Source organism: Stenella coeruleoalba (assembly GCF_951394435.1).
Source record: "Stenella coeruleoalba genome assembly, chromosome: 18".
Lineage (NCBI taxonomy): Eukaryota > Metazoa > Chordata > Mammalia > Artiodactyla > Delphinidae > Stenella > Stenella coeruleoalba.
The window spans coordinates 15,393,844-15,420,350 of NC_137164.1; the positions used below are offsets into that span (position 1 = coordinate 15,393,844).

A 26,507-nucleotide genomic window follows, 5' to 3' on the forward strand; every position below is an offset into this window, starting at 1 on the left:
GGATATATGTATATGTATAGCTGATTCACTTTGTTATACAGCAGTAACTAACACAACAATGTAACGCAATTATACTCCAATAAAGATGTTTAAAAAATATTCTTAAATAAAATAAAAGAAGGCAACATAGATGTGAAGAAAAAAGCTTTCAAAAGAACAGTGGTACTGTCTTGGCTGTATTGAACTAAAACAAGCTGGCTGACAAGATATCTTGAGTTCTTTTTCTGAGTGAGCGACTGGTCTAAGGATCTTTTGCAAATTGTGTAAAATGTATTCACTATATCAATACACCCTTTAAATAAATGGGGAAATGTTTTTCCCCCTAGATAATACTCTGAGAGACAAGCTTTAACTGACTCGTGATTATCGGAACACAGGGAGGAACACGAATGACTCAGTTTTCACACTGTGATAACAAGATCTTACATGTGTGTTAACCTGACTTTTCTGGAGTGCTTCCCACATCATGGATATGGCCCATGCATGGAATCTGAGTTAAGACAGTGTATCTCAGACAGGCTGAGCCCGGACAAGTCTGGATAAGAAAGCCTTTAGGGAAGAGGGTAAAGGATACAGACTTAGGTTTCAGACTCAACTCATGACACATTATAATTCAAAAACCACTCGATTTAGTTAATGCTTAACTAGGAATCTACCATGTACAATCACTGACCTAGGCCAGTGGGAAGTCCAAAGAAGTGTTATATGATATTCCTTGAACTTAAAGAAACCCAATTTCTCTTGTTTTCTTACGGCATTAAGATAACAATTAGAGAACATGGCAAAAGACAGTCAAGTATACGGGAGAGACAATAACTCTTAATGGAGTTTAGGAATAGCAGAGTTGTGTACTGGAAACAGATTTTTCCAGAACAGGTGGGATTGAGCAAAGTTTGGTTTTGATTATTGGGGGTGGGGGTGGGTGGATGGGAGGAAATAACAAAGGGAAGTCTGGACAAGGACAATGTGCCCCAGGTGCAGGAAGGGACAGACCTCCTGTTGCTCTCTGACCCAATGCCTGCCCCTGACCATCTCTGGGTTCTTGTGAAACTAGTGCACCAGCTTCTCCTCTCCCATGAGGCCTTCCCAGACCCTCCTCCGTCAGAACTGAAGACCTCTTCCTCCGTCCTCCAAGCATGGTACCTGTGCCCCTTCCACGGCACACACTTCGTCTCATCATCAACTAAGGTTGCTATGTGTCTATTTCCCAACAAGGCCATCCTCTTAAAGGCAGGGGCCACATCTTATTCACTTCTGTATCCCCCAGTGGCCCTGTTCCTCACACAAAGTCGACAGGTATTCAAAAACGTTTCTTTGTATTGAATTGAATGGGAGATAAAGTAGGGTAAAGTGAAGCCAAATGATAAATAGGCATACACGTTGGAGGTCATTCATTCGGTAGACATTTATTGAATGCTTACCGTGTGCCAGGCCTCGCTCTAGGCTCTGAGGACACATCCATGAACAAAACAGATAAAAATCTCTGCCCCTGTGGAGCTTACACTTACGATCTATCATAAGGGATGGGATTAGCAATACATTTACATAAATGCAACCATACCTATCAGCAAAGTGAAAAAAAGAAACATTTAAATAGTTTTAATTATTGGTACTACAAAAGTCTACTGTTGATATGTAGTTTTTGTTATATATTTTACTTACTATATTCATAAATATTCATACCCATGTATCACCCTCCAGGCATTCGAATTGTAAGATTATATAGATTTTCAAGGATCATTTTGAGCATGCTCGATTCCATCCACAGCACAGCCCTTAAAACCCACCCACCTTCTGAGCTGTGACTCTGTTGTACCACAGTGGAAACTCTGAGACTCTCGGGCAAAGGAGAACCATTTTAAGTATTTGAGCATGAGAATGATGACATGATAAATGCTGGTCGGCTTAGTCTGGTAACAGGGAAGAAGAGACAGTACACGCACACAGATACACACAGTCAGTCGACAGTGGAATTCACATCAAGAATTAAAAATAAAATGTTTGTGAGCCATTTCCCATTCTTTTAAAACAACTAAACTAGTAGGAGCTTGAGGTCATAAATGTTTATAATGAACTCTTGATTATAAAATCTAAAAGAAAAAATCTTAACACATGGGCTTATTCTGACTAAAGGGTTATCATTTTCATATATTTTCCAAAGAGTATTTAAAAAGAACACCAAGTTTAGAAAAACTCGTTTTTAAATTTTGCGATAATTGCAAAATGACTGGTATATATTAATACCAATCATTTAACCCTGAAAACATTCTTCACTTGTACAGTGTAAAAAAATTTTTGACAGTATGTGGCTAGAAATATTCTATTACCATAAAGCTACAAACAGATTTATGCTCCTAAGAGCAAAGTTAGAAAAGCAAAAATAATATTATAATAGTGATAAGCACCAAGACAGAACTTTTTTGCACTTAGGACCTGATTGGTTGTATTTAAACATAACCCCTACCAACAAAGGACCAAAATGACACCTTATTTGGCAAAAACACAGAAAAAAAAAAAAAGGATAAAAATATACATATAGAGGTCTGGAAACTGAAGAATGCCCACTTTAAAACAATAAAATCGTTCATACCTGTTTTTTAACTAATGTGACATTTGCAAAATATATCCATGTCACTTTTCTTCCTCTTTAGTTCACTTTATACAATTCAGACTGCTCCATTTTTGTTCATGTGTTGTCACACTAGTGTAAATAAATATTCTGAATTATAGGAGTTTGCTGTAATGAATTCAGACCATTAGAGCCAGACCCAGTAGCTCAAACAATCTTAGTTGCAACTCATTCCAACTAGTGAAACAGATTATTCATCTGTGTAGTTTTAAAAAGCCTTAGGCAGATGAGATATCGCGTGTATGAGATATCGTGTGTGTGTGTGTGTGTGTGTGTGTGTGTGTGTGTGTATGCATACAAGTTTGCCAGGGCAGTGTGAGAGTGAGTGCATCCCAGAGAGAGGAGTGATATACAAACAACCGTAACAATGGCCCGAAAGGCTTAGGTAGCCAGACACTGAATTTCCCCCCAAAGAAACCTGAGGCTGAGCGATGGGGGAATTAAGGGATCATCACAACGTGGAATCAGTGACACGTTCGGAAAACAAAGACTAAGGCGGGATGCCTCGGCCACAACATTCCCGTGACACTGGAGGATGCAGAGCAGTGACAGGGATCAGGGACTGACTCTGGCTGCACTGGCAGGGATTCCCTGGGTTCGCAGCTGAGGATCCCTGGACCTTCCCCAAAGGGCATTTGCAGAGGCCCCAGCACTGGCCTTCCACCTCTCTCAGCGAGGACATCTCAGGGGTCCCAGGGTCTGAGCTTGGGTATCCCCACCTCCCGGTCTTAAAGGTTCTCTCAGTACAGATACTATCCCTTCTAGATGCTTGGCCAAAACCCATCACTACCTTCCACTGCCAATTCAGTCTTAGAAAGGGGTTCTCCTTCTGTCCCTTTGGGGTCCCTGAGTTTGAGGTAATGCCAACATACCGTACGCTACGTAGCAGTAACAAAGTCAGGCAGTCCACTGGAAAACTCAAGCAATCTAGATTCAATATATTAGCCTGTTTTTGTTATCTCAGTAATACTTTTTAGTGAGACAGTTTCTCCACACAACTTAGAATGTGTGGGGTAAAGGAAAAAAATATTGCTAGAATATGATAGAAAGATTTAAAAAATTCAGCACTGAAACTCCTTCTTTAGGGAAGGAAAAGGAGACATATTATGTTCCCACTCTGTATTTTCCATCCTTGGCTTTGAGGTACAAGAGCACCAAGGTTCCTGTAAAGTGAGTTAAAGGTCCTGCCAGTCCCTCTACCCACACAACAATCCTAGGGAAATCCTGAACCGTCTACTTTCCAAATCTGTAACCATATCTCTAGGCATGTCTATACAGCTCGTTCATTCACTTTCAAAATCTACAGCATTTTTGAAACAAAATGACATAGTTGCATTCTTTAAATGCTAGCCATGAAATCATCACTTAAAAAAAAAGAAAAGAAACTCGTCAGATTATGTAGACGTAAGTCAAATAAAATTCTCTCTTTTTTTTAAGGTGCTTTATTTGGTCTGCTGAAGACATGCCTATGGCTGCTTCTAAAAGCCCTTAGGAAGAGCCTCAGATGATATCCTGCAGTTGGATATTCTGCTCCAATGTCATCAGGTTCTTAAACTACACTGTAGGTATAAACTGTTTCATGAAAAACCCCCAAAATGTGCACACTAAATGCAGAGAAAAACTTCATTTATAATTCAGGTGAATTTCAGTCACACCAAAATAATGATCTAACCTGTCCAAACATGCAACTTCTCTCTTTCTTCCCCCATGAACTAAATTCTCTTCTTTCAAAAATGGTCAGATTTGAAGATCAAGTTAAAATCCACCATATTTCAAGTTAAACTCAAAGGGTTTCTATACAACTGTAGCATGATTTCAAATTCATATTGGCATTCATCTTTCTATATTTTCCTATATTTATCCTAAAGAAACTTCCTGGATCATAATATTTAGGGAGAAATTAAAAGGGTTTTATATTATACTGTGAAGTTCCAGTAAATTCTCGGTTTATCAGGGTTTACCCTTAGCTCAATGTCATACAACCTCTACATGATGCAAGTATCCCGGTAACAAGTTATTTCAAATACAAAACTCTTAGCTCTGTGTCATAAATAAATTTGGGTAAAACCGCAAGCCTTCCACTGAGTCATCTCGGCAAAGATGGCCCATCTTCTCGGCAAGAAGCAACCTAGGAGTCAAGGGATAAAAACACCATCATCCACCCATTCAGAAACACAATGATAGTTGTAAGTGACAGCAAAGCCCTTGCTTACCTTTCTTTAGCCAGGAGGACAGACATTCCCACAAGCTTAGCAAACTCTTCTGATGTTAGAGATCCCTTTTCTGAAACCTAACAGAAACACACAGCAGGAAAAAATGTGATCATTTAGGCCACCTAGGTACTAACCTGGGGGTACTATCTACCAGTATACTTGGGAAATAATTTACTGAATTTTCTACTAAACTCCAAAGACTGTTCACTCTAGAACTAAATCTTCTTCACTAATGCTTAAGTCTACAAAAGTTGAAGAACCCAGAACAAACACGGTGAAGGCTAAAACATCATGAAACCCTATATAATATAATAAAGGCACTATACTAATGCCTAAAAAGAACTATTCCACAGTCTGAAAAGGAACATATAACAAATTCTAACTGAGTGCATAGTACATGCGCCACTGAAGGACCGTTATACATAGGATTAGTTTTAAATATGTGATAGAAGTATCTATAGCCTTGGGACTTTCATCGAGTTTAAAATAAGAAGTATAATAACTGCGAGTTATTCAAATTATACAGGCTCACCACAGAAGCTATGAGGCGATAATATTTCAAGGATCCTAACGAGTAATAGCAGTTTGCCCAGTAAAACCCATCTAAACTACACTTGCTTTCCGTATATTTTGAAGCAACTCTTTCACAAAACAATTTGTAGGGTAATGCAGCTTATTATGTGGGTAATACTGAAAGAAAAACTTCAATCATGGGTAACACTGATTTACAAAGTTCAAAACATATTTTCAAGACTGAGTTTCAAACAGAAAGAGAGCAAGCACCTCACTCATTCTAACTCCCCTTACTCACAAGATGTTATGAGTGTTGGCAAGTTTCAAGGCGCTTTCAAAGTATAAATGTGATGAACAGTTATTCGTAGTTAATGAGAAACCATTTTCAATTGGGTCTGTGAATATTACTTGTCAGTAAAAGTTGAATTTAAAAGGAAATCCTGTTTCTCAAGTTGCTAAGCATTGGGGTCTTCTGTGGCAAGGTCTAACAACGGAGGGAGGAAACCGGGTCCCCATACCGTCTCCAAGGCTGAGGCCACTGTTTCCTCCTCCTTGTGGGACTGAAGTTCAATTACCATGACGCCGCTGTCAAACACACGTAGCCTAAAAATCACAGACGGGAGGACAAAGCCGTGAATATCTGGGATCTCGGGCCCCTGAGGAAGTGCAAATATTTTTTACTTTCATTTATGCCAGGACTGAGGGCAATTTTAACACAAAAGAACATTTGAAATACAATGACCACGGGTAACTAAGGCCTAATTAAAAAGCTCATGAATAAACAGTTAATGAAGTTCTGAACTATAATCTACATGCTAAATAAACTATGCCTGTCTACTTTTTGTTAAGGGCAGAGGGACTGGTCACTGTGACCGCATGGGAGGAGCCCACGTTCTCACCTCCTGCCCCAGCGGCAAGAGGCCGACTACCAGCCCCTGAGGCCCCGCACAGCCCTGATAAGGATGGAAGCCGGGTTGACAGAGGTGTCCGTGGTGCCAGGTGAATTCTGCCCATGTGTGATATAAACTTCAAGAGGGGCAATATATATACTGGTTCACCATGCAGGATGGCAGACCTGCAGGGCTGTCCTGTCTACTCAGGGTGGAATCGTGCCTATAGTTGGCAAACTTCCTGCAGAGGTTCTTTTACCTGAGAGGTAATTTCAGCTCTTCCAGCATCTTGCATGCATTCACTAAATCTTCTGGTGAGAGCAACTGGTGGGGAAAAAAAATCCAGTTTACCAGTTTACACTGCAAATTAATAGAGTGATGCTATATAATTATAACAACCACTAAAACAGAAGAGGATATTGTAAAATTATCATGTATCAAGGATTTTAGGTGGCTTAGTCACTACAAGGCAAATAGGATTAACAAAGAAGCAAAAGACTTCTTTTCATTAAAGCAGTACTATCCATAGAAATATAATACAAGTCATGTACGTAATTTAAAATCTTCTAGTAGCCACATTAAAAGAAAATAAACAGGCGAAATTCATTTTAATACATATATTTTATTCAACCTAATAGATGCAAAAGTTCACCATATAATTGATATAAAAAATCATTAATGAGCTAATTAACACTTCTTTATTCTGCACTAAGTCTTCTAAATCCCGTGTGTAATTTATGCTTACAGCACATCTCAATTTGGACTAACTACATTTCAAGTTCACAGTCATCACATGTAACTAGGTAGAGGCTACCCTTCCAGACCACGTGGGCTTGAAGAATCGGTCCTGCGTGGTGGTGACCAGCACAGGTGTCAGTCACACAGAATGGTTCTGGAGCCAGCCCAGCCTGGGTCCCAGTCCCTGTTTAAAACACTGTCTCCAAGTGCAGCTGTGGTCAAGTTACTTAATCTTTCTAAGCCTTAATGTCCTCATCCCCTAATCGTCCCCTAAATGGGGACAGTAAACGTAGCTACCTCACTGAGTTACTGGGAGGATAAATGGATAACACGTGCAGAGTGATGGTAAGTATCCTCTGGTGGCGGTTATGATGACTGTTAAAATAAAAATGCAGAACAGAGGCTTAACCCGTGAGACCGGGGTGAGCGCTGGAGAGATGTGTGTGAGTTGTCTGCGTGGAGGTGACTGCTGACACCACAAAACTGTGTTCTACTTCAAGGGCACAGAGAGTGCACAGACAGACCCTTGGAGGCCAAAGACAGCTAGCTGGGTGTTGAACAGGCAGTGAGAGCTGAAGTATAGCCACTGCTGATTCTGAGCCAAAGAGGCAGGGCGGCTTTCTTTCTGTATTACCTACAGGCAACCTGAGTCCAACCAGGTTCACTCAAAACAGTTAACTATCACAGAGAAAGGGCATCAGGCACAATCTTGTTCATCACAATACAAACACAGACTCTCAGAGCTTTAAGGTATCATTCGGTCCAAACCCTATTTTATTTTATTTTTTTTTTGCTGTACGCGGGTCCCTGACCACTGCAGCCCCTCCCGCCGCGGAGCACAGGCTCCGGATGCGCAATCCCAGTGGCCACGGCCCACGGGTCCAGCCGCTCCGCGGCACGCGGGATCCTCCCGGACCGGGGCATGAACCCACGCCCCCCGCATCGGCAGGCGGACCCCCAACCACTGTGCCACCAGGGAAGCCGCAAACCCTATTTTAAAGGTTAAAAAACCCCTGAGCTCCAGAGAGGTTAAGGAAGCTACTCAAGGGCATTCAGCAAAACCAGGAACAGAATTTATCTCCTAGATCCCAGGGCAGTATTCTTTTCACTGCGCCACACTGCTTCTCAAAATAGTTTTGATATTCACAACCCTTCCTCAAATTGTATTCACTGTAGGGGAATTTGTATTGTATCAAGTCTATATTTAGCTAAAAGAATATCTAAATATTCTATTCTTACTTCCATTCCTCGAGCTCGGTTTACTAAACAGTACACCTCCGTGAGTGACATTATTCCCCCTCGTTCCTGTTAAAATATAAAATAAAAAGCATTATAATTAGGACCAGTTAGCATTTCTTAACAGAAATCATAATCAGAGTGAAATCAGAAATCATAAAATCTCTTAAGAAGCTTTTGAAAACTATATTTACACACAGGGAACCAATTCAGATACCACGAGGCACTTCAAATTCCATATTTGGACTTTACTGTCATTATTACTTTTAACATTTTAACATTTACTTAAATGAAAAGGGGTTGTACACCATGTTTCAGTGTATTTATTTATTTTTATAAAGTTATTTATTTATCTTTTTTTTTTTTTTTTTTTTTGCGTAACGCGGGCCTCTCACTGTTGTGGCCTCTCCCATTGCGGAGCACAGGCTCCGGACGCGCAGGCTCAGCGGCCATGGCTCACGGGCCCAGCCGCTCTGCGGCATGTGGGATCTTCCCAGACCAGGGCTCCAACCTGTGTCCCCTGCATTAGCAGGTGAATTCTTAACCACTGCGCCACCAGGGAAGTCCCTTCAAAAAGTGTATTTAAATGCTTTAAGTTATTCCAGCTAATAACTGAAGAAATTATAGAATTAAATAATAATATCACCATTATTATCAACCCCTAATGAAGTAACAAATCTAGATAATGATTGTCAGTGGCTGTTAACATCACAAAAAAAAGACAGTCAGATATTATGTACCTCCTGATGGAAATGCTCAACACCCTCTATAAGATATTCTTGTCAGAAAAAAAAAAAAGAAAGAACTTCTAGATATAACTACCAGTTTACAGGGACTACATAGGACAGGGAGGCATGGTGACTTACAAATTAGCAAAATCCATACTCTGAGACACTCTATAAGACAAACTACTAGTTTCTTCAGTAAATGAAAATTTACTGTATGGGAGATTTATTATATGGGAGAAGGGAAAACCCATAGAATTTAAAAAAACAAAAACACTTGAGAGAGAAATCAAACATTTGCAATGTATCCTGGTTTGAACAAATCAACTATAAGAGAAAATGTGAACACTAGCTAGGTATCTGATAATATTAAAAAATTATTTTTTAACTTTTACATGTGAAAGGGGATTATAATTACATTTAAAGGTGTCTTTATCACTATAATCACATACTGAAATGTTTACAGATAAAGTGACGTGATGTCTGGGATTTCCTTTAAAACAATTTTAAGTGGAGGCTGGCTTACAGAAGAAGCTGGATGATGGGCACATAGGGATTCATTACACTATTCTATTTTGTCATATGTTTGAAATATTTCTTAATACAAATGTTTTAATAAAGCTTTGATTGCCTGAATAATGACTAGAAGATGAAACTGTATTAGGAAATTATTAATAGTACACAATATATGAAAATATATACAGATTATATATTTCCTTTTGAAAACAAGAGATAAGAAATAATTACATCAAATAGATTTAGATATCTGAAATGGAAATTAAAAACAATTTAGAAAATTACTGACAAAGAATCAATGAACTAGTTTAATATTACCAAAAGGAAAAATAACATGTTGGTTGAATAGTAACCATATCGTGAACGGAGTTATGCTCTTAAGATTTCTGATGGCACAGAAATAATTGAACACAATTTAAAGAGACCGTTTAGGTTTTGTTTTTACCTCCAAAGGTGCCTGCAATATTCCAGCCAGCTGTTTGGCCAGCTGCATGTGGTACTGTGTGCCCGAGCCGTAGGTCTCCCTGGTAACCGGGTTAGCTATTCCCATGCTCAGCAAATAGGATTTAAACCTGATGGTCTATAATGAGAGGAGAAAATGCACAAAAAGACTATGCAGAATAAGTCTCTCCACCCAACGTATAAAATCCTTCCATCAGACATTCAGTTCTACTCCATTATTTCTATATCTACCCATCTCTTCTACTGTGTTTCTATGCTGTGAACTATGTAAGAGTGGATTTCTAGTACTTCCCTGCATAAATCTAATTATTATTCTTCCTTCTCCTGTCTTAGTATCTTATACTCCATTTTCCCCCCAATTTTGGTGGCAGAGGAGACTTAGATGACAACTATGCTCTGTTTAATGCCAACCAAGTGATACAACCAAAAACTTAGAAAGGAAAATGGCTGTGACCAGACTGTACACAAATTTAAATAAAACATATCAAAATTATGGATATGTCTAAAACAATCACTTCTTACACATTTCAATACCTCTGTTTTCTACACTCCAGGAAAAGGTACTGAAATATCCTTTAATCCTGCTAGAACTAACAAAGTTTTTATGGTTGATTTTTTCTTTAGTACTTTCATATATCTTCAAGTCCTAAAAGAAATCAAACACTACATTAAGAAAGCAAGCTGGTAAACCACCAAAACGTCCATGCATTATTTGTGTAATCTAGTTTCTAATGCCTTAAAAAAGCAATCTATTTACCTCATCTTCTGTGATGTCACCTTGCTTGTCTTTAATCTTATTAGCAATGGATTTTGATAACTCCACCATTTCCTTAGCCTGTCAAGAGAACAGTAAAAGATTGAAAAGAAATAATGTCCCCAAAGTGTCTGCTAACAAAATGTATTTTCAAAAGTGTCTCATAATTGGTATGAATTTAATAGATGTAAATGACATATACCTTGACCATCAGCTTGCTGAGGTCTTCGAAGGCCTAAAATGAGAAATGAGCTTTTATTGGAATCTGTCTAAAGAATTTAGATGTTTTAAAGCAATGAAGCACTCTGTCTTCTCCCCTATGATAAAAATGTATGAAATTTTCTTACAAATATCAATTTATTTATACGAATATTTATACAAGTGCTAAATCTACCTTATTCTAGGAATAAACCATCAAATTTCCAAAACAAACTGCAAAAAACAATTTTTCAAATTTTCAAAGAGGAAACAGTTATTGATTAAACAACCAAAAGATGACATAAGTAATAGTTCAGAAGATATTATTTACTGTTCTTTGACACAAGTAAGAAAATTTGTCACTGGTTTTTCCCAAAACCATTTCTAGACAGGAGCTCAAGAATCAAAGGTGTTGTAAAGCTTTCCTGGATGAAAATGGTAACATGCAGCTGCAGGAATACTTCTTTGGGCCCAACCCTTTTGGCTTTAATAGCAGGTGTGATTTAACTGAAACCATAAACCTCAGCCTCTGAATATTACACAGATTAAACTCGTAGCCTTGACTAGAGTGGCTATCACGAAAGAAAAACATACCACCAAAACATATCTAAATAAAACCCATCAGTTGTTCAATTTACTACAATGAATATCCACTTCAAAGGCCTCTTCAAACTTAGACATATTTATAATTCATGTATTTCAAATTACCAAAAATATACTTCCAGTGCAGAATATCACCTGATATCCACAGACGTTATTTTTAAAAACCAATTAAGCAGCTTATCATTAATTGAAAACTCTTTCAATCCATACAGAACAGCGGTTAACAGGTTCTGACGGGCTGCTGCCCATCTTAATTCCATACAGGAAAGTATCCCCCATCTGCAAAAGGATTTTGCTAAAAGAATAGAGTGTTGTGTACAATTCTTATGGCCGACTCACTGGGCTACTACCGAAAACAAAGGGGAACACACCTAACAGGAATTTCCTTAGATAAACAAAAGGCTTAAACACTGGATTCTTATCAGCAACAGCCAGCAGATGCAGGAAGCCTTTTGTGGGAAACTCTGGGCACCAGCTCTGAAACTAAGGCAATTCTAACATTAAAATGGAGGGCAAATCACACACCAACCTCGTTTTCAAAACTAAAACGCAGACACTTTACATGCTTAGATTTTTACTTTGCATGTACAAACTGTTACTAGATTTCTTCTACCTACGTGTAAAGAAAACTAGTAAGGCAACACTTTTAAATTTTTATATGGCAAATCACTTTATTTACTATATTATATTTTCATAGAAGAAGTTTGCTAAAAATAATAGTCTACACAGAATACATAAATTAGCCCTCACTGCTTATAGTTCACAGACAATAAATACAAGTATTTTAGTACCTTGGGAGAAGTACCTATAAAACATTTTAAGTAATTATAAAACACAAACAAAAGCTTCCTCACTTCTACTTCTATTATTCTAAAATTTGGTATTAGCCAACTATCCAAAAAATGGGGGAGAAACTACCCACAGGGCTTCCCTGGTGGCGCAGTGGTTGAGAGTCCGCCTGCCGATGCAGGGGACATGGGTTCGTGCCCCGGTCCGGGAAGATCCCACATGCCGCAGAGCGGCTGGGCCCGTGAGCCATGGCCGCTGAGCCTGCGCGTCCGGAGCCTGTGCTCCACAACGGGAGAGGACACAACAGTGAGAGGCCCGCGTACCGCAAAAACAAACAAACAAAAAACAAACAAACAAAAAACTACCCACAAAAAAAATTAAAGCAATATATGTACAAATGCAAAACAGACGCATGTGCCCATCCTATTATTTTATCTGCCAGTTTATAGAACCTTCTATCCCTCTACCTCATTCATAGTCAAATTTCCACTCCACGTTTGAAAGAAAACGGCATCTGCTTTAAAACCATGGGATACTCTCCTAAGCCAATTTATAGCATTTTTTTCTTACTGACTTTCAGTCATTACTTTGGTGATTAGCTTCGGTAACTGTTAATACATTCTTGAATTTTCTGTTTCAATATTCTTCATTCTGTACTTTGCATATTCCGTTCCCTCTACCTGGATCCTCTTATCCCTGCTGGTCATCTGCTAGTGCCTGCTCAACTTTCAGGCCCTGACTTCCGTTACTTCTGCTCACAAGCCCTCCCTGACCCCATTAGAAGTCAGGGGCCATGCTTTGTGTTCCTGTTGCAGCCACGATTTTCTCCTAACATGGCATTTCTCACAGTAGAGCGCGCCTACTTGCCTGTCTGTCTGGCGCACTACAACAAACCCAAAACATCTGATGCAGGGCTCACACAGAGAGCAAGGACCATCTGCTGAATAAATCAGTGACCTGCACGAGAGCCCAATGCTTGTGTACGCTCCTTTGACCTATGCAACTCCATGAAAATTACACTGAAACAGAATAACATTTCATAAATTATGAAAAACGTTATTTTTTTTGTTTTGTTTTTGTTTTTGTTTTTGCGGTACGTGGGCCCCTCACTATTGTGGCATCTCCCGTTGCGGAGCACAGGCTCCAGACGCGCAGGCTCAGCGGCCATGGCTCACGGGCCCAGCCGCTCCGCGGCATGTGGGATCTTCCCGGACCGGGGCACGAACCCGCGTCCCCCGCATCGGCAGGCGGACTCTCAACCACTGCGCCACCAGGGAAGCCCTCGAAAAACGTTATTTTGAACACCAAGTTAGTGTGGCAACATTCTCAGAAAAAGAAACACTAATAATGCAAAATTAGCTCACTGCTCCATGCCATCTCCAGAAGTGTCACACAGAAGGATGACTACAAAAGTCACTGAAGGAGGGCAGTGAGAGCACCTTCTGGGTGGCAGTGAGCGGCCGTGATGTAGCAGACCACACTCATCTGCAAATCAGAAAACCTGAGTTCTCATAACCCTGGTTCCGTATCTAGTCACAAGCCCTGAGATGATTCCTCTTCTGGATAGTTAGAACCCCTCTAAGGCTAAGATGCTGGAATTCTATGGGAATAGAGGATTCTGGGAAGGTGGTGGCTATGGCAGCATAGGTTTTGAATCTCTCCAAATCCCGACATAAAAATGGGGCAACTAGATCTCAAGACCAAAACCCCACAGGCAGCATATACTAAAATACTAAGTGATAAGACATCCACAAAAACCCCAAGGTACAAGCAAGTGGGGACAAACCAGCAAGAGCCACAAGACCTGCATGATATCAGCACTGAGGCAGGAAAAAGAAAAGGGAGGCAACAGGGCAACTGATAGGTCTGAGAAGAAGAGCCCCTGAAAGAGCCCACAGGAGTCCCTCGAAGGCAGACGGGCCAACTTGAGGACAGTAACTAAAACGGGTAGGGCTTTGCCCACTTCAACAGGAAGTGGGTACAAGGGGTCCTCAGGAAGGGCCTGTAAACAGCCCTTGAAAGTGAACCTCCTGGCTTCCCTTCCAGGACAGGAGCCAACGCTGGGGAGAAACTACTGAGACAAGAATCAGCAACTGAGCAAGGTAGAGATAACAGAGGAAGGGGACAAGGTCCAGCTGAAAACAGGGGATGGGGACGGGGTCAGGAAATCACAGACAGCAAGCCACCTCCCTTTTCCACGCTGCATGCGCACAGCAGAAGAGTGAGTGTGGAATGAGAAGAGCCGCCCTGAGCTAGGCCTTCCTCTGGAACTTCAAGAGAACCAATTTCACACGAAAATTAGCAAGAGCAAGTATCAAGGTCAAATCCCACACAAAGTTATTACAAGAAAAAAGAAAATCAAGAGCAGAATAACATTATAGGTAATGAAAGCATGCCAGAAGGACATGTTCATAGATCACATCAAAAGTTTACCTTTTATTTCAAAATGAGCTAATAGGTGTTAATGAGAGAATCTGTGAAAGAGCAATATAAATCAGAAATGAGGTGACAGGACTCAGGAAAGAATTTTTTTAATCATTTCTGAAAGAAAGACTATACTAGACAAACACAAGAGGAATAAACACAACAGATAATATCTTAAGAGAAACAACAGATGAAGAAGGAAATTTTTCTAAAATAAAAAAGAAACGAAGGAAAAGATAAAAAGGGTTTGAAAGAAAGTCACAAAGAGTGAAGACAGGCCGTAAAGCTGCAACATACAGCTAATAGGAGTCTCAGAAGAAAAAAAAAATCTAAGCGATTATTGAAATTTAGAGAAAAACTTCCCTGAAATTAAAAGAAAACATGTCTGAAACCAAATACTGAAAGCATACTGCGTACCTGAGAATAACAATCCAGAATGACTAACACATAGACAGTCTAGAAAAATTATTATACAAAGCTTTATTTAAAAAAAAACAAAATCCTTTGGGCATCTAGGAAAAACAGCAAGTGACTTTAGAGAAGGGAGAAAATTAGGTTGTCATCACTCTGGCAGCAACACTTCATGCCAGACAAAAAACTGAAAGTCACATGTGGAAGGCACTCAGGAAAGAAAATGTGAGCCAGGGATTACAAATCCAGCCAAACTGACCTTCCTGTGTAAGGAATACCAAGATGCCAGAGCTCAGGGAATATTGTTCCCATGAGCACTTTCTGAAACATCTACTAGAGGATGAGCTCCAGACAGCCAAAATGAATAGAGGGAGGTGAACGTAAAGACTGGTGGTATCACACACAGTTACTTGTACAAATGAGACTAAATGACAGCTAGAGGGGAAGAGGGTACATGGTGGCTGAACGCTCAGATAGTGTAGATACAGCACACCTATGTTCTACACGTGGGAAGAAAGGGGAGAACATATACAAAAAAATCCTTTTTAACTGTTTTAGTCATTATTCGCTAGTGTAGTCCCGAATTTGAATAGGAAGCATCAGTGTGACCTCATGAGGCACCTTTATTAGAAAAAAAAAAAAAATCCTAGCTCTTTCCACTGAAAAGTCCTAGAAATAAAGATCAACCCAAGAGGGATGAAAATTCCTAGCAGGCAGATTGTGGTCATGGAATACCATTTCCCACTAAAAGAAACCAGAGCTTCTCAGATAATGGTTGATTCCAGATCCGGAGCAGGAAATATACAAGATGGTCCTGGAACTTCTGATAACACCAGGCAGTAAGGAAGCTCTCAGAGTCCACCAGGTCACATCAAAACCGCTCAGGAGCCAACCTGAAGAGGCTCCCACTGGCCAAAGATGGGACAATTTGAGCTTTAACTAGGATAATAATTGCAACTGACTGAAATCATCAAATATGTTAAAATGTATGAATTCATAATAATACGTGAAAAAACCTAATTAGTCACCTCGGGAGGATGATGAGGAACCAATTTATCATCCTGATAATAAAGGAAACGGCACATGTTCTGCATTCCTTACAGGAGCCGTATCACTGAGTAGCCAAACAGTAATGAGCGGAAGCATCTCTTTAAAAAGTGTCCCAACAAATAAGTGAAAAATAAATCACAGAGTACCACCATTTGCAACCACCAGTGACCCAAAGATCTATGCACTGAACATTGACAGCCGCTAACATGATAAAAAGAGATGTGATGAAGGAACTCAGTGTCACCTCTAGTCTCAACAAAGGGCTCAAACACAAGTCTGAACAAGCCTCTGGATCCAGCTGCTAATGTGCAGGAAATACAGATGACCAAGGAACACACACAACTTTACCATAAACATGCCCTCAGCAAAACCTAGACCACAGCACTTAATAGGTCAAATGCCCTTGGCCCCTCAACAAGAATCCATATTCAGTTAGTGGGCCCAGATATGGCTATTATGATGGTTAACTTTATGTGTCAACCTGACTAGATCGGGGGGTGCCCAGGTGTCTGCTCAAGCGTTATTCTGAGTGGGTGTGTGAGACTGTTTCCACATGAGGTTAGCATCCGAATCTGCAGGATGAGCTGAACGGTTACATTCAGATCGCCCTCCTGAATTGCCCTCTGGAGAGCCTAATGGAACAGAAAGTTCTCTGCCTGACTGACGAGCTAAGACATCAGTCTTACCCCGCCCTTGGACCGGGACTTAACACCACCAGGGCTCCTGGTTCTTAGGCCTTCACACTCCGGTTAGCAATTCTATCACCAGCTTTCCTGGGTCACCAGCTGGCAGCTTCCCACAATCACACGAGGCACTTCTTTATAATAAATCTCATTGTGTGTATATAGGACAATATAGATACACAGATACCTGTATCTATATATAGAGAGATGAAGATATCAGCATATCTATACCTATGTATCGATATCCACATATAGATATCCAAAAGATATCCACAGCTGTATCCAGAAGAATACATCCCCTATTTGTTCTGTTTCTCTGGAGAACCTTGACTAATACAGGTATTCAGTACCTATTTGCAGTTGAGACTTATTTGATTGAGATAAATCTTGGAAATTCTATGAGCAGCACTAATCAATGGAATTTTACTTACAAACTATTATAAGAACTAAAAAATTACTTTAGTTCATAAAATCATTTCATAAAAATCCAAGACCATTTCCATATAAACATGGGAAAACTGATATGTTTAGATGTATTAACTAACTGCCAAAATCTAATGTATAATTCATTTTCTTAACTAGAGTTCTTTTCTTCTTTTTTTATTAATTTTATTTATTTATTTATTTATTTGGCTGTGTTGGGTCTTCGCTGCTGTGCGCGGGCTTTCTCTAGTTGCAGCGAGCGGGGGCCACTCTTCATCGCGGTGCGCGGGCCTCTCACTGTTGCGGCCTCTCCCGTTGCGGAGCACAGGCTCCAGATGCACAGGCTCAGTAGTTGTGGCTCACGGGCCCAGTTGCTCCATGGCATGTGGGATCTTCCCAGACTAGGGCTCGAACCCATGTCCCCAGCATTGGCAGGTGGACTCTCACCACTGCACCACCAGGGAAGCCCCTTAACTAGAGTTCTTTCCCCTTCATTTGAATTTCCTCATATAGGATGAGGTTTCAGAAACACTGTAAAGTACAAGCTCAGGGGTGCTCTCCTAGGAGAAGTGATAAGCTGATTTGAGCCATTCTTACTACCCCTGTGCCTGGTCCCCAAGTGGTCATCAGCATAAAACTGTGTAGTGTCCGGCCAGAGTCAAGGGCCACAGAACAGCCTTTTCCCCTCAACTAAGTTAACCAAACATCCAAAATAATTATACATAGGACCTTGAATTCATTAGGAGGACCCTCCAGTCAATCCCATCTAGACTTTAAAATTTATACACAATAATTCATGACGTTTTCTAACCTCACAGAAAACAAATTTGCATTTCTTTTTAATTCCTTTCTGGAAAAGATTTTTAAAACACATTTGGGCTAAATTATGCCAACCTGAAGTAGACTCCTTAAATGGAATAAGAGACTGTGTGGCTCCAGGCAAACTAAATATATTCCAATACACAGAACGGAGTTACTCACAGCTGTATCCAAAAGAATAAGAAAGATGGCTGGAAAAGACAGCTGACCGGAACTTGTGTAAGAATTACCTCAGAAATGTTTTTGTCAGTTTCTTTTCTTTTTTCTTCCAGTTTCCTTTCAATACCTACAATTCCTACAGCCCTTATTCTTCCTGGCTGAAAAACAAAAGTAGAAAATAAAACGTCCAAAATAGGAAGGACACAATCCTTTGTAACCCACTATATTGTGTTTTCAGTGGTGGGAGAGGACCCACAAAGAACCCAAGAAAACAGCACACAGTTACATTCAGTTTCCTTTCAAAATATTTGTCGGTTTATTGCCATACATAATGACCTTCAAATCATTATACAGAAAAACTGAACATAACAAGAGATGGTATATTTTACTCTGTATTTTAGATATAAATTAAATTTCATTTTTGTTCTTTGGCAAGCTATTATATAGGTATCAGATATTCAATATGGTCTCAAATGTGCAAAAAATTATAGGTAAAATTCTGGTACTTGACAGTTATTATACAAGCTACTTTTATACATTTGAGTGTCTGTCCACGTTGGTGGTTAATTAGACTGGCTTGGAAAATGTCACCCAGTGGTACTGTCTGTTCTCTCAGATGCCACACTAATTATAAAGAACAGAATGCAGAAGGGGAATCTAACTTCTGCCACCCTGAAATTACCCTGGTAAGTAGTCATATATTATTACTAAGTGTCTACCATCTATAGAGCACTAAATTAAGTTCTCTGAAAATCAGTTTTTAATCAGAATATCATTATTTTGTTTCTGGCAAGTTCTATAATCATAGAACTCTTTTCCCTTAACGAAGATGCAAGTACAGAGCTGAAAATACTGGATTAGGAAACAGCTGAAAAAATACCTGGGATCCTCTATTTGCTTGCAACGACTGGGAAACTGGCATATTCTCCCATCTTCTCTGTGTCATTTCCTCTGATAAACGCCTGTAAAACTGTTATGCACACGCATACACTTTAAGTGAGTCAGTCAGCCTGTGACATCCTAGTACAAATCATTACTTAACATTTCTTTAGTTGGAAGTCTGTTTGGTCATTTGCAACAAGCCTAGAATTCTCAGAGACATCAAAGGAAATCAAAGGAAGTTCTTTCCTTGGGTCAACTTCAGAAAGCACAAAGGGGGAAAAAAAAGAAGGAACTGACCTTCTACATAAAGTGAACTATTCTCAACAAAGAGATGAGTGACAATGAAGTAAGTAGACTTACTTTAAACAATCCTGCATGTGTGGATTGTTTTCAATCTGTAGCGAAACAGACACAGTGCCAAGAAAAATACACAACCGTTATCCATGAAGGAAGCTGAGAATAATTTGTCTAGTTAAAATGTGAGGCCAGATATTAGGGCCAAAACATGCCTACGCTCATAAAAAAAAAATCAGCTCTATTTTTCAGCTACAGTGAGAATGACTTCAGTTAGTCACTTAAATTTGCTCAGTGCCTGCTGTGCAAGGAACACTGGGTCAGGTGCTACAGAGAAAAAGAACATAATTTATGATCTCGATGGGGAGATAAACACACACTTATAAATGTCTAAAGAATACTTACATAGCAACTTATTAATCAGAACATATAAACCATGATACTATGGAATAAGAACTTAAGCTATTAGATTTGTACGGAGTTAATAAAGATAGACTGCCTGATGTAAGGCTGGTGAACTTTCAGATGCTGAGGCAGTTAAACATGTCACTGCATTATACTCTGTCCTTTTATCCAAACGATAACATTGAACACTTAACTAGTAGCCTACCTAGCGTGGTGACTTAGCCTGTTTCCAGCCTCCACTCTTTCCTGTGACTACATCTTCCTGCCTCCCGTTCCCACTGAAACCTAAACTTTGTATTCTCCACTGATAAGGCTTAAGATATCATAAAAATTTTATTGTAAAAATATGGTGAAAACTGGTATGCTGAACAATATTGCCTGCCATCCTATTAACAAACAACAACAAAAATACATATGAGTACACATGTCTAGTCTGACTGTATTCATAAAGAAACTTACCTCAATCTGGCCATGTTCTTTGAAGGACAGCTTGATGTAGGAGTTCTTACTACTCTGGAATGGGCCAGGTTCTTTGTTAGGAGGAGCTGGGTGAAGATGAACCACTATTTTGGCACTAAAGAAAGAGCAAATGTAATGTATTTAATTGTTTTTTAAAAATCACTAATTCTATTTTCATAACTTTTAATATACTTCAGATCACTTAAAATTCGTGTAGAAACAAACAACATCCTGAAAGGAATCCTTTTAAGGTCTGTATCAATTCAGTATTAATGAACCTTTCAAAAATATCTCTACTTAAAATCTGTAAGCTGTGAACCAAAAAATTCAAATTACTAGCGCCAAAGACTAAATAAAAATGTGGTTTTAGGAAGTAAGTTTAAAATAAATTTGTAGAATTTGGGGTGGTTTATGATATTGGTTTATGATTAGGTTTTCCATCTACAGAGTCATCCCCAAAGGCTACCAGGGGGCCTATAATTTCTGCCAAAGCATACAACCTTACTCATTTGAAAACAAAATGTGAAAACTTATCTGTGTAAAACTGGCCAGCTGACATTTTACTAAAACTCCATCCAAAACCAACATTCTACAGTGTCATTTTTGGAAAATGCCGCTCAGTCAGCAGCATGATCTAGAGAGATATCCCACAGTAAAAACAATTCTCAAAATGTTGTTGTTCCAGGATCACAAACTACCATGATCTTTATGACTACTATTATCTTCTATGCCATCAAAATACTATTATATTTGCTGAGTTTTATAAGTCTTTTTTCCCCAACCAGCTCAATAAAGAATCTTCTATAAATATTAGCAAAACTAAAAACTCAAAGTATCTTGCATACCTAGCTTAGAGCTTTTTCTTTATGACCACATTATAGATACACCTATCACTCAATATTACTTTGTTTAGGCCCATATAGTTGCCTAAATATCACCCTAAAATTGAAACACCACATCTGGGGCCTCCTTGATGTAACAAATGCTTTGGTTAGTGAACTGGAGCCAGGCTTGTACGGACTCTTTTTTTTTTTTTTTTTTCGGACTCTTCATTGGTTCCTTTGTGATGAACATCTTTAAGTGAGGTGAGCAAATAGAACTCAATGAGATATGGTAATTATTTGAGAGGAGTAGCTGGGAGCTAAAGAGAATATTTGAGAAAAGTCAATCTGGCATATTATCGAATTCCTCCTCACTGGAGATGTTTAAAAATAGACACTAATGTGAAGGTAAATATTTAACTATTTTTGTTATAGAGTTTAGTTTTCCTTGGAACACAGCAGAGAAAAAGTCAAATGATCTGGAACACCTTAAAGTTTGTAGAACTTTTTTTTTTTAATTTAAATGGTCATTTTTTAATATGATTTTTAAAAATTAATTATTATTATTATTTTTGGTTGCATTGGGTCTTCATTGCTGCGCACGGGCTTTCTCTAGTTGTGGCGAGCGGGGGCTACTCTTCGTTGCGGTGCCTGGGCTTCTCATTGCGGTGGCTTCTCTTGTTGCAGAGCACAGGGTCTAGGTGCGCGGACTTCAGTAGTTGTGGCACACGGGCTTAGTTGCTCCATGGTATGTGGGATCTTCCCAGACCAGGGCTCAAACCTGCATCCCCTGCATTGGCAGGCAGATTCTTAACCACTGTGCCACCAGGGAAGCCCAAGTTTGTAGAACTTAATAAGGAAAGCAATATATAAAGCAGTATATACGAATACTAGGTATCACTATGTTGTACACCTGAAACTGATATAATATTGTATTGTCGATCATACCAAAAAAAGAGAAAAAACTCAATAAGATGGAGAAAAGTGACAAGGTGGAAAATATAAATCGGAGAAATAGCCTACTCTAAAAATCTATGCCTTGTTAATCTCTTCAAAATATTGGTTAGTTTCTTTTATGTCAAATAAGCCATCTTTTATGCTAGCTACAACATTATAATTAAGGATGCACTGCATTTCCAGGGAAGTTTAACATTTGTTTCACTTCTACTGAAGGATCTAACTACATTAAAGCTGAAGATAAGCCCACATGGAAACAAATTCCTTATCAGCAATATTTGTTCATAAGTTGCCCTCAATCACATGCGTGTAAAGTATAAAGCGAAAATGTTTTATATACTTGAATAAACAGAAACGTTTTAACCTGTGGCTTTAAACCAAGGTGAGCACATCTCCTGGTCTACCTGGGACAGTCCAGTTTTATGCTTGCCTGATCTAATTATAAGCAGTGTCCCTTATTACTCAAAGAAATGTCCCTGTTTGGACAATAACTCTTGTGATACTCTGTTCAACACTGATATCTGAAAAAGTCGAAGTTGAGAAACTTTATGGTCAACTACAAATAGGAGGCAAGTCAAGTATTTTTCTCAGATGGGTCATTTATGATTTCAGGTACTGAATGATACATACACAGACACAGAAAAGCAAATGACTGGGGACTTCCCTGGTGGTCCAGTGGTTAGGACTCTGTGCTTCCACTACTGAGGGCCTGGGTTCGATCCCTGGTTGGGGGACTAAGTTCCCACAAGCCGCACGGCATGCCCCCCCGCAAAAAAAAGCAAATGTCTGTGGAAATATATACAGTGACAGCCCGCCCACACTTATTTATTATGACCTGAGGATATTACAGCAACTTTAGTACTTGATTGTTGCTTTAAGAATGACTTCCTATATACACTAACAAACATAAGGTAGATAGCTAGTGGGAAGCAGCCGCATGGCAGAGGGATATCGCCTCAGTGCTTTGTGACCACCTGGAGGGGTGGGATAGGGAGGGTGGGAGGGAGGGAGACGCAAGAGGGAAGAGGTATGGGAACATATGTATATGTATAACTGATTCACTTTGTTATAAAGCAGAAACTAACACACCATTGTAAAGCAATTATACCCCAATAAAGATGTTAAAAAAAAAAAAAAGAATGACTTCCATTTATCAATGAGTTTAAAGTAGGATAATACCTTCATTTTTTTTTTTTCTCCCATTGCGGAGCACAGGCTCTGGACGCGCAGGCTCAGCGGCCATGGCTCACGGGCCCAGCCGCTCCGCGGCATGTGGGATCTTCCTGGACCGGGGCACGAACCCGCGTCCCCTGCATCAGCAGGCGGACTCTCAACCACTGCGCCACCAGGAAAGCCCTACCTTCTTTTTTTTAAAACATATTTTTCCCCAGTTTTGAGATATAATTGACATATGGCACTGTATGAGTTTAAAGTGTAGAGCATAATGATTTGACTTACACACATCATGAAATGATTACCAGAGTAAATTTAGTGAACATCCAATACAAAATTAAAGAAATAGAAAAAAAATTTTTCTTCCTTGTGATGGGAACTCTTAGGATTCACTCTCTTGATAACTATCATAGATAACGTACAGCGGTGTTAATTACATTTATCATGTTGTCTTCAATACACCATATCCCTATTGCTTATTTAACTTATTACTGAACGTTTGTGCCTTTTGACCACCTTCCTCCAATTTTCCCTGCCCCCCACACCCCACCTCTGGCAACCACAAACCCCATCTCTTTTTCCATGACTTTGGTTGTTTCTTTTTGAAGTATAACTGACCTCCAATACTGTTAGTTTCTGTTACACAACACAGTAATTCTATATTTCTATACATTTCAAAATGATCCCATGATAAGTCTAGGTACGCTATGTCACCATACAAAGCTATTACTTAGTTACTAACCATATTCCCCACACTGTGCCTTTCATACCCATGACGCATTTACTTTGTAACTGGAAGTTTGTGCTTCTTAATCTCCCTCACCTACTTCCTTCCTCCCCCAGGACGATACCTTCTTAGGGGAGCTCTGACCAACAAACACAATCATCTGATTCACTTGCACACACACAGTCACGGCCATGACTGACTGAGCAATGACTCAACCAAGTTAACAAGGACAGCTTGACTGGAAACGATTTTGTGCATAAAGACTGTAATATACAGACCTTACCTTTTCCCAATTCCAGCTGCCTGTTCTTCAATGAACACGATTTGGGAAAGAGGAATGGCCATGCAGCATTCCTGGGAGGGAATCAAAAGAAAACACGATCTGTAAGACTCGTCAGAAATCCTTGTTTTATAGATTTAATGGGGTGCCACATACCTTTAAGGTCCTTAGTAATTATAACAATAGAAAATAATAATGTTATTTTATTCCTTAAATAAACTTAAGGAAAAACTGAATGAAGACAATACTGTGGTAGCATTTTGCGGCATGGAAGAACATAAGAGGTTTAAAAGCACCTGTCACTACCTTTGTTTTTACAGGAGCTATATCTTTTAAACAGTAGTATTTATATGAAAATTGTTTACATATAATATATTCTTATATGGAAAACAGAAAATAAAGCAGGTAAATCAAAACGACTTTAAAGAGTGTGTTATAGAGCTGATTTTTCCTCTTTATAATTTTCTATATTTCACTCACCCACCCACAATTAATTTTTAACAGAAAATACTAACGTGGCTTCCCTTTATTATTAATTATTATTAATAATAGGTCTAAGGGCTTTGATATTAGCTCCTTTACATGATAATCAAAAAACTTATACTAAGATTAACTTAATTTATAAACATATGGTTTAAGGACGCCTACCCCTCCAGAAAAGATTTCTTTCTTGAATCTCTATTTCTTTAAAAAGAATTAGGCAACATTACCAGTTCTAAGGCATTCGTCACCAACCAGGCCAATATCACCACTGAGGGGGAAAAATTGGTTCTTCGGGGGCAAAAAGAGTCAGAGTTTGCAGCGGTTAGTGACATGCAAAGAGCCACAGTACAGTATATAGTTTACCTGTGGAATTAAAATTTCATGGGGTAGGCAGCCAGCAATTTAAAAAATAACATAGAAAAGATTGCTTCTTTTACTGGCAACACAGAGATTTACACACAAATACACACAAACACACACACACATTCAAGGTAACGCTCTTTGGAATAAAGATATCAGGTCTATACATATCACTGAGTCCTCTCTTCCTAGAAATGCAAAAACGGGGTGGGGTTTCTCCTTTGCTGAGTGACTGAGAGGCAGTTCATCTCAGTATCTAGGTAGAAGCCTGCACTTCTCAGCAGACCTCCAAACGGGTTGTTTTCAGGACCCCTGACTGATGGGGACACTTGAGTGTGAGGGAGAATCTGATTAGTGCTTAAAAACCAGGAGCTGCCAGGATTCTCTGTACAGTAGCTGCAGACTGTGCTAGGGTTGAATGAGGGACCAGACCCTAATTCCTCTATCTGTGCCCCATTCAGAGAGACCATATGGAACACACTCTTCTGACATCTGCAAACAAAAATTTATCACATGTATTTATAGTTTTGCCAGAAAGAAAGAAAAAAAATCAGTGACATAAAACCTAGAATAGAAGCAAAAAACTTGATCTTACATGATTTTTCTGATCTCTCCAAATTAGACGGTGCGTACTAAGAAGGAGGGTCCCAGCATCAAATTTTATCTAGAAAAACAAGATCATCACAAAATATTAATAACCTGTCACTCAATGTGGTCCAGATTTTCTTCCCCATGAATTGCACGATAGTAAGTCAATCACATAAATAAACATTTTAGAATTAGATTTATCACAAGTTAAAGAGAAGCAATGCTACACACTTCATAAGCCTTGCTAAAATTAGGAAAAAATTGGGCCTCCCTGGTGGTGCAGTGGTTGAGAATCTGTCTGTCAATGCAGGGGGACACGGGTTCGAGCCCTGGTCTGGGAAGATCCCACATGCCGCGGAACAACGAAGCCCGTGAGCCACAACTACTGAGCCTGTGCGTCTGGATCCTGTGCTCCGCAGCAAGAGAGGCCGCGATAGTGAGAGGCCCGAGCACCGCAATGAAGAGTGGCCCCCGCTTGCTGCAACTAGAGAAAGCCCTCGCACAGAAACGAAGACCCAACACAGCCATAAATAAATAAATAAAAATTAGGAAAAAATTGCAAACAACCTAGCTATGTAACAATAGGGAAGTGGTTAAATCAAGTGTGATACATTCATACTATGAAATCCATGCAGGGGTTAAAAGGAATAGTGGGGTAGAGCTACATGAACTATCACGGAACTCGAAGACATAGGGTTAGTAGGGAAGAAAGCAATTGACAGCATATTGCATATAATGTAATCAGATAGATATAAACTCCATATCCCTCAAACTACATGTGAATAGATCTATAAATAGATAAAGAGATGTGTGTATATATACACATATACACATATAAGTAGT

General features: G+C 39.4%; 1 protein-coding gene across 2 annotated transcripts in view; it reads right to left on the minus strand.

Annotated features, from left to right (window-relative positions):
• Positions 1-1,386: 1,386 nt before the first annotated feature.
• VPS36 (vacuolar protein sorting 36 homolog) overlaps positions 1,387-26,507 on the minus strand; it is a 33,085-nt gene continuing 7,964 nt past the window's right edge. For both annotated transcript variants that reach the window (XM_079902659.1, XM_079902660.1), the window contains exons 2-14: positions 25,672-25,740; positions 24,237-24,307; positions 20,276-20,390; positions 19,116-19,205; positions 18,307-18,393; positions 10,879-10,911; positions 10,680-10,757; positions 9,906-10,040; positions 8,223-8,288; positions 6,505-6,569; positions 5,874-5,958; positions 4,843-4,919; positions 1,387-4,757 (exon numbers count right to left, since the gene is read on the minus strand). In XM_079902659.1, coding sequence (XP_079758785.1) covers positions 4,664-4,757; positions 4,843-4,919; positions 5,874-5,958; positions 6,505-6,569; positions 8,223-8,288; positions 9,906-10,040; positions 10,680-10,757; positions 10,879-10,911; positions 18,307-18,393; positions 19,116-19,205; positions 20,276-20,390; positions 24,237-24,307; positions 25,672-25,740 — 1,065 coding nt within the window. In that variant the 3' untranslated portion in view covers positions 1,387-4,663. The remainder of the gene's footprint in view (positions 4,758-4,842; positions 4,920-5,873; positions 5,959-6,504; positions 6,570-8,222; positions 8,289-9,905; positions 10,041-10,679; positions 10,758-10,878; positions 10,912-18,306; positions 18,394-19,115; positions 19,206-20,275; positions 20,391-24,236; positions 24,308-25,671; positions 25,741-26,507) is intronic.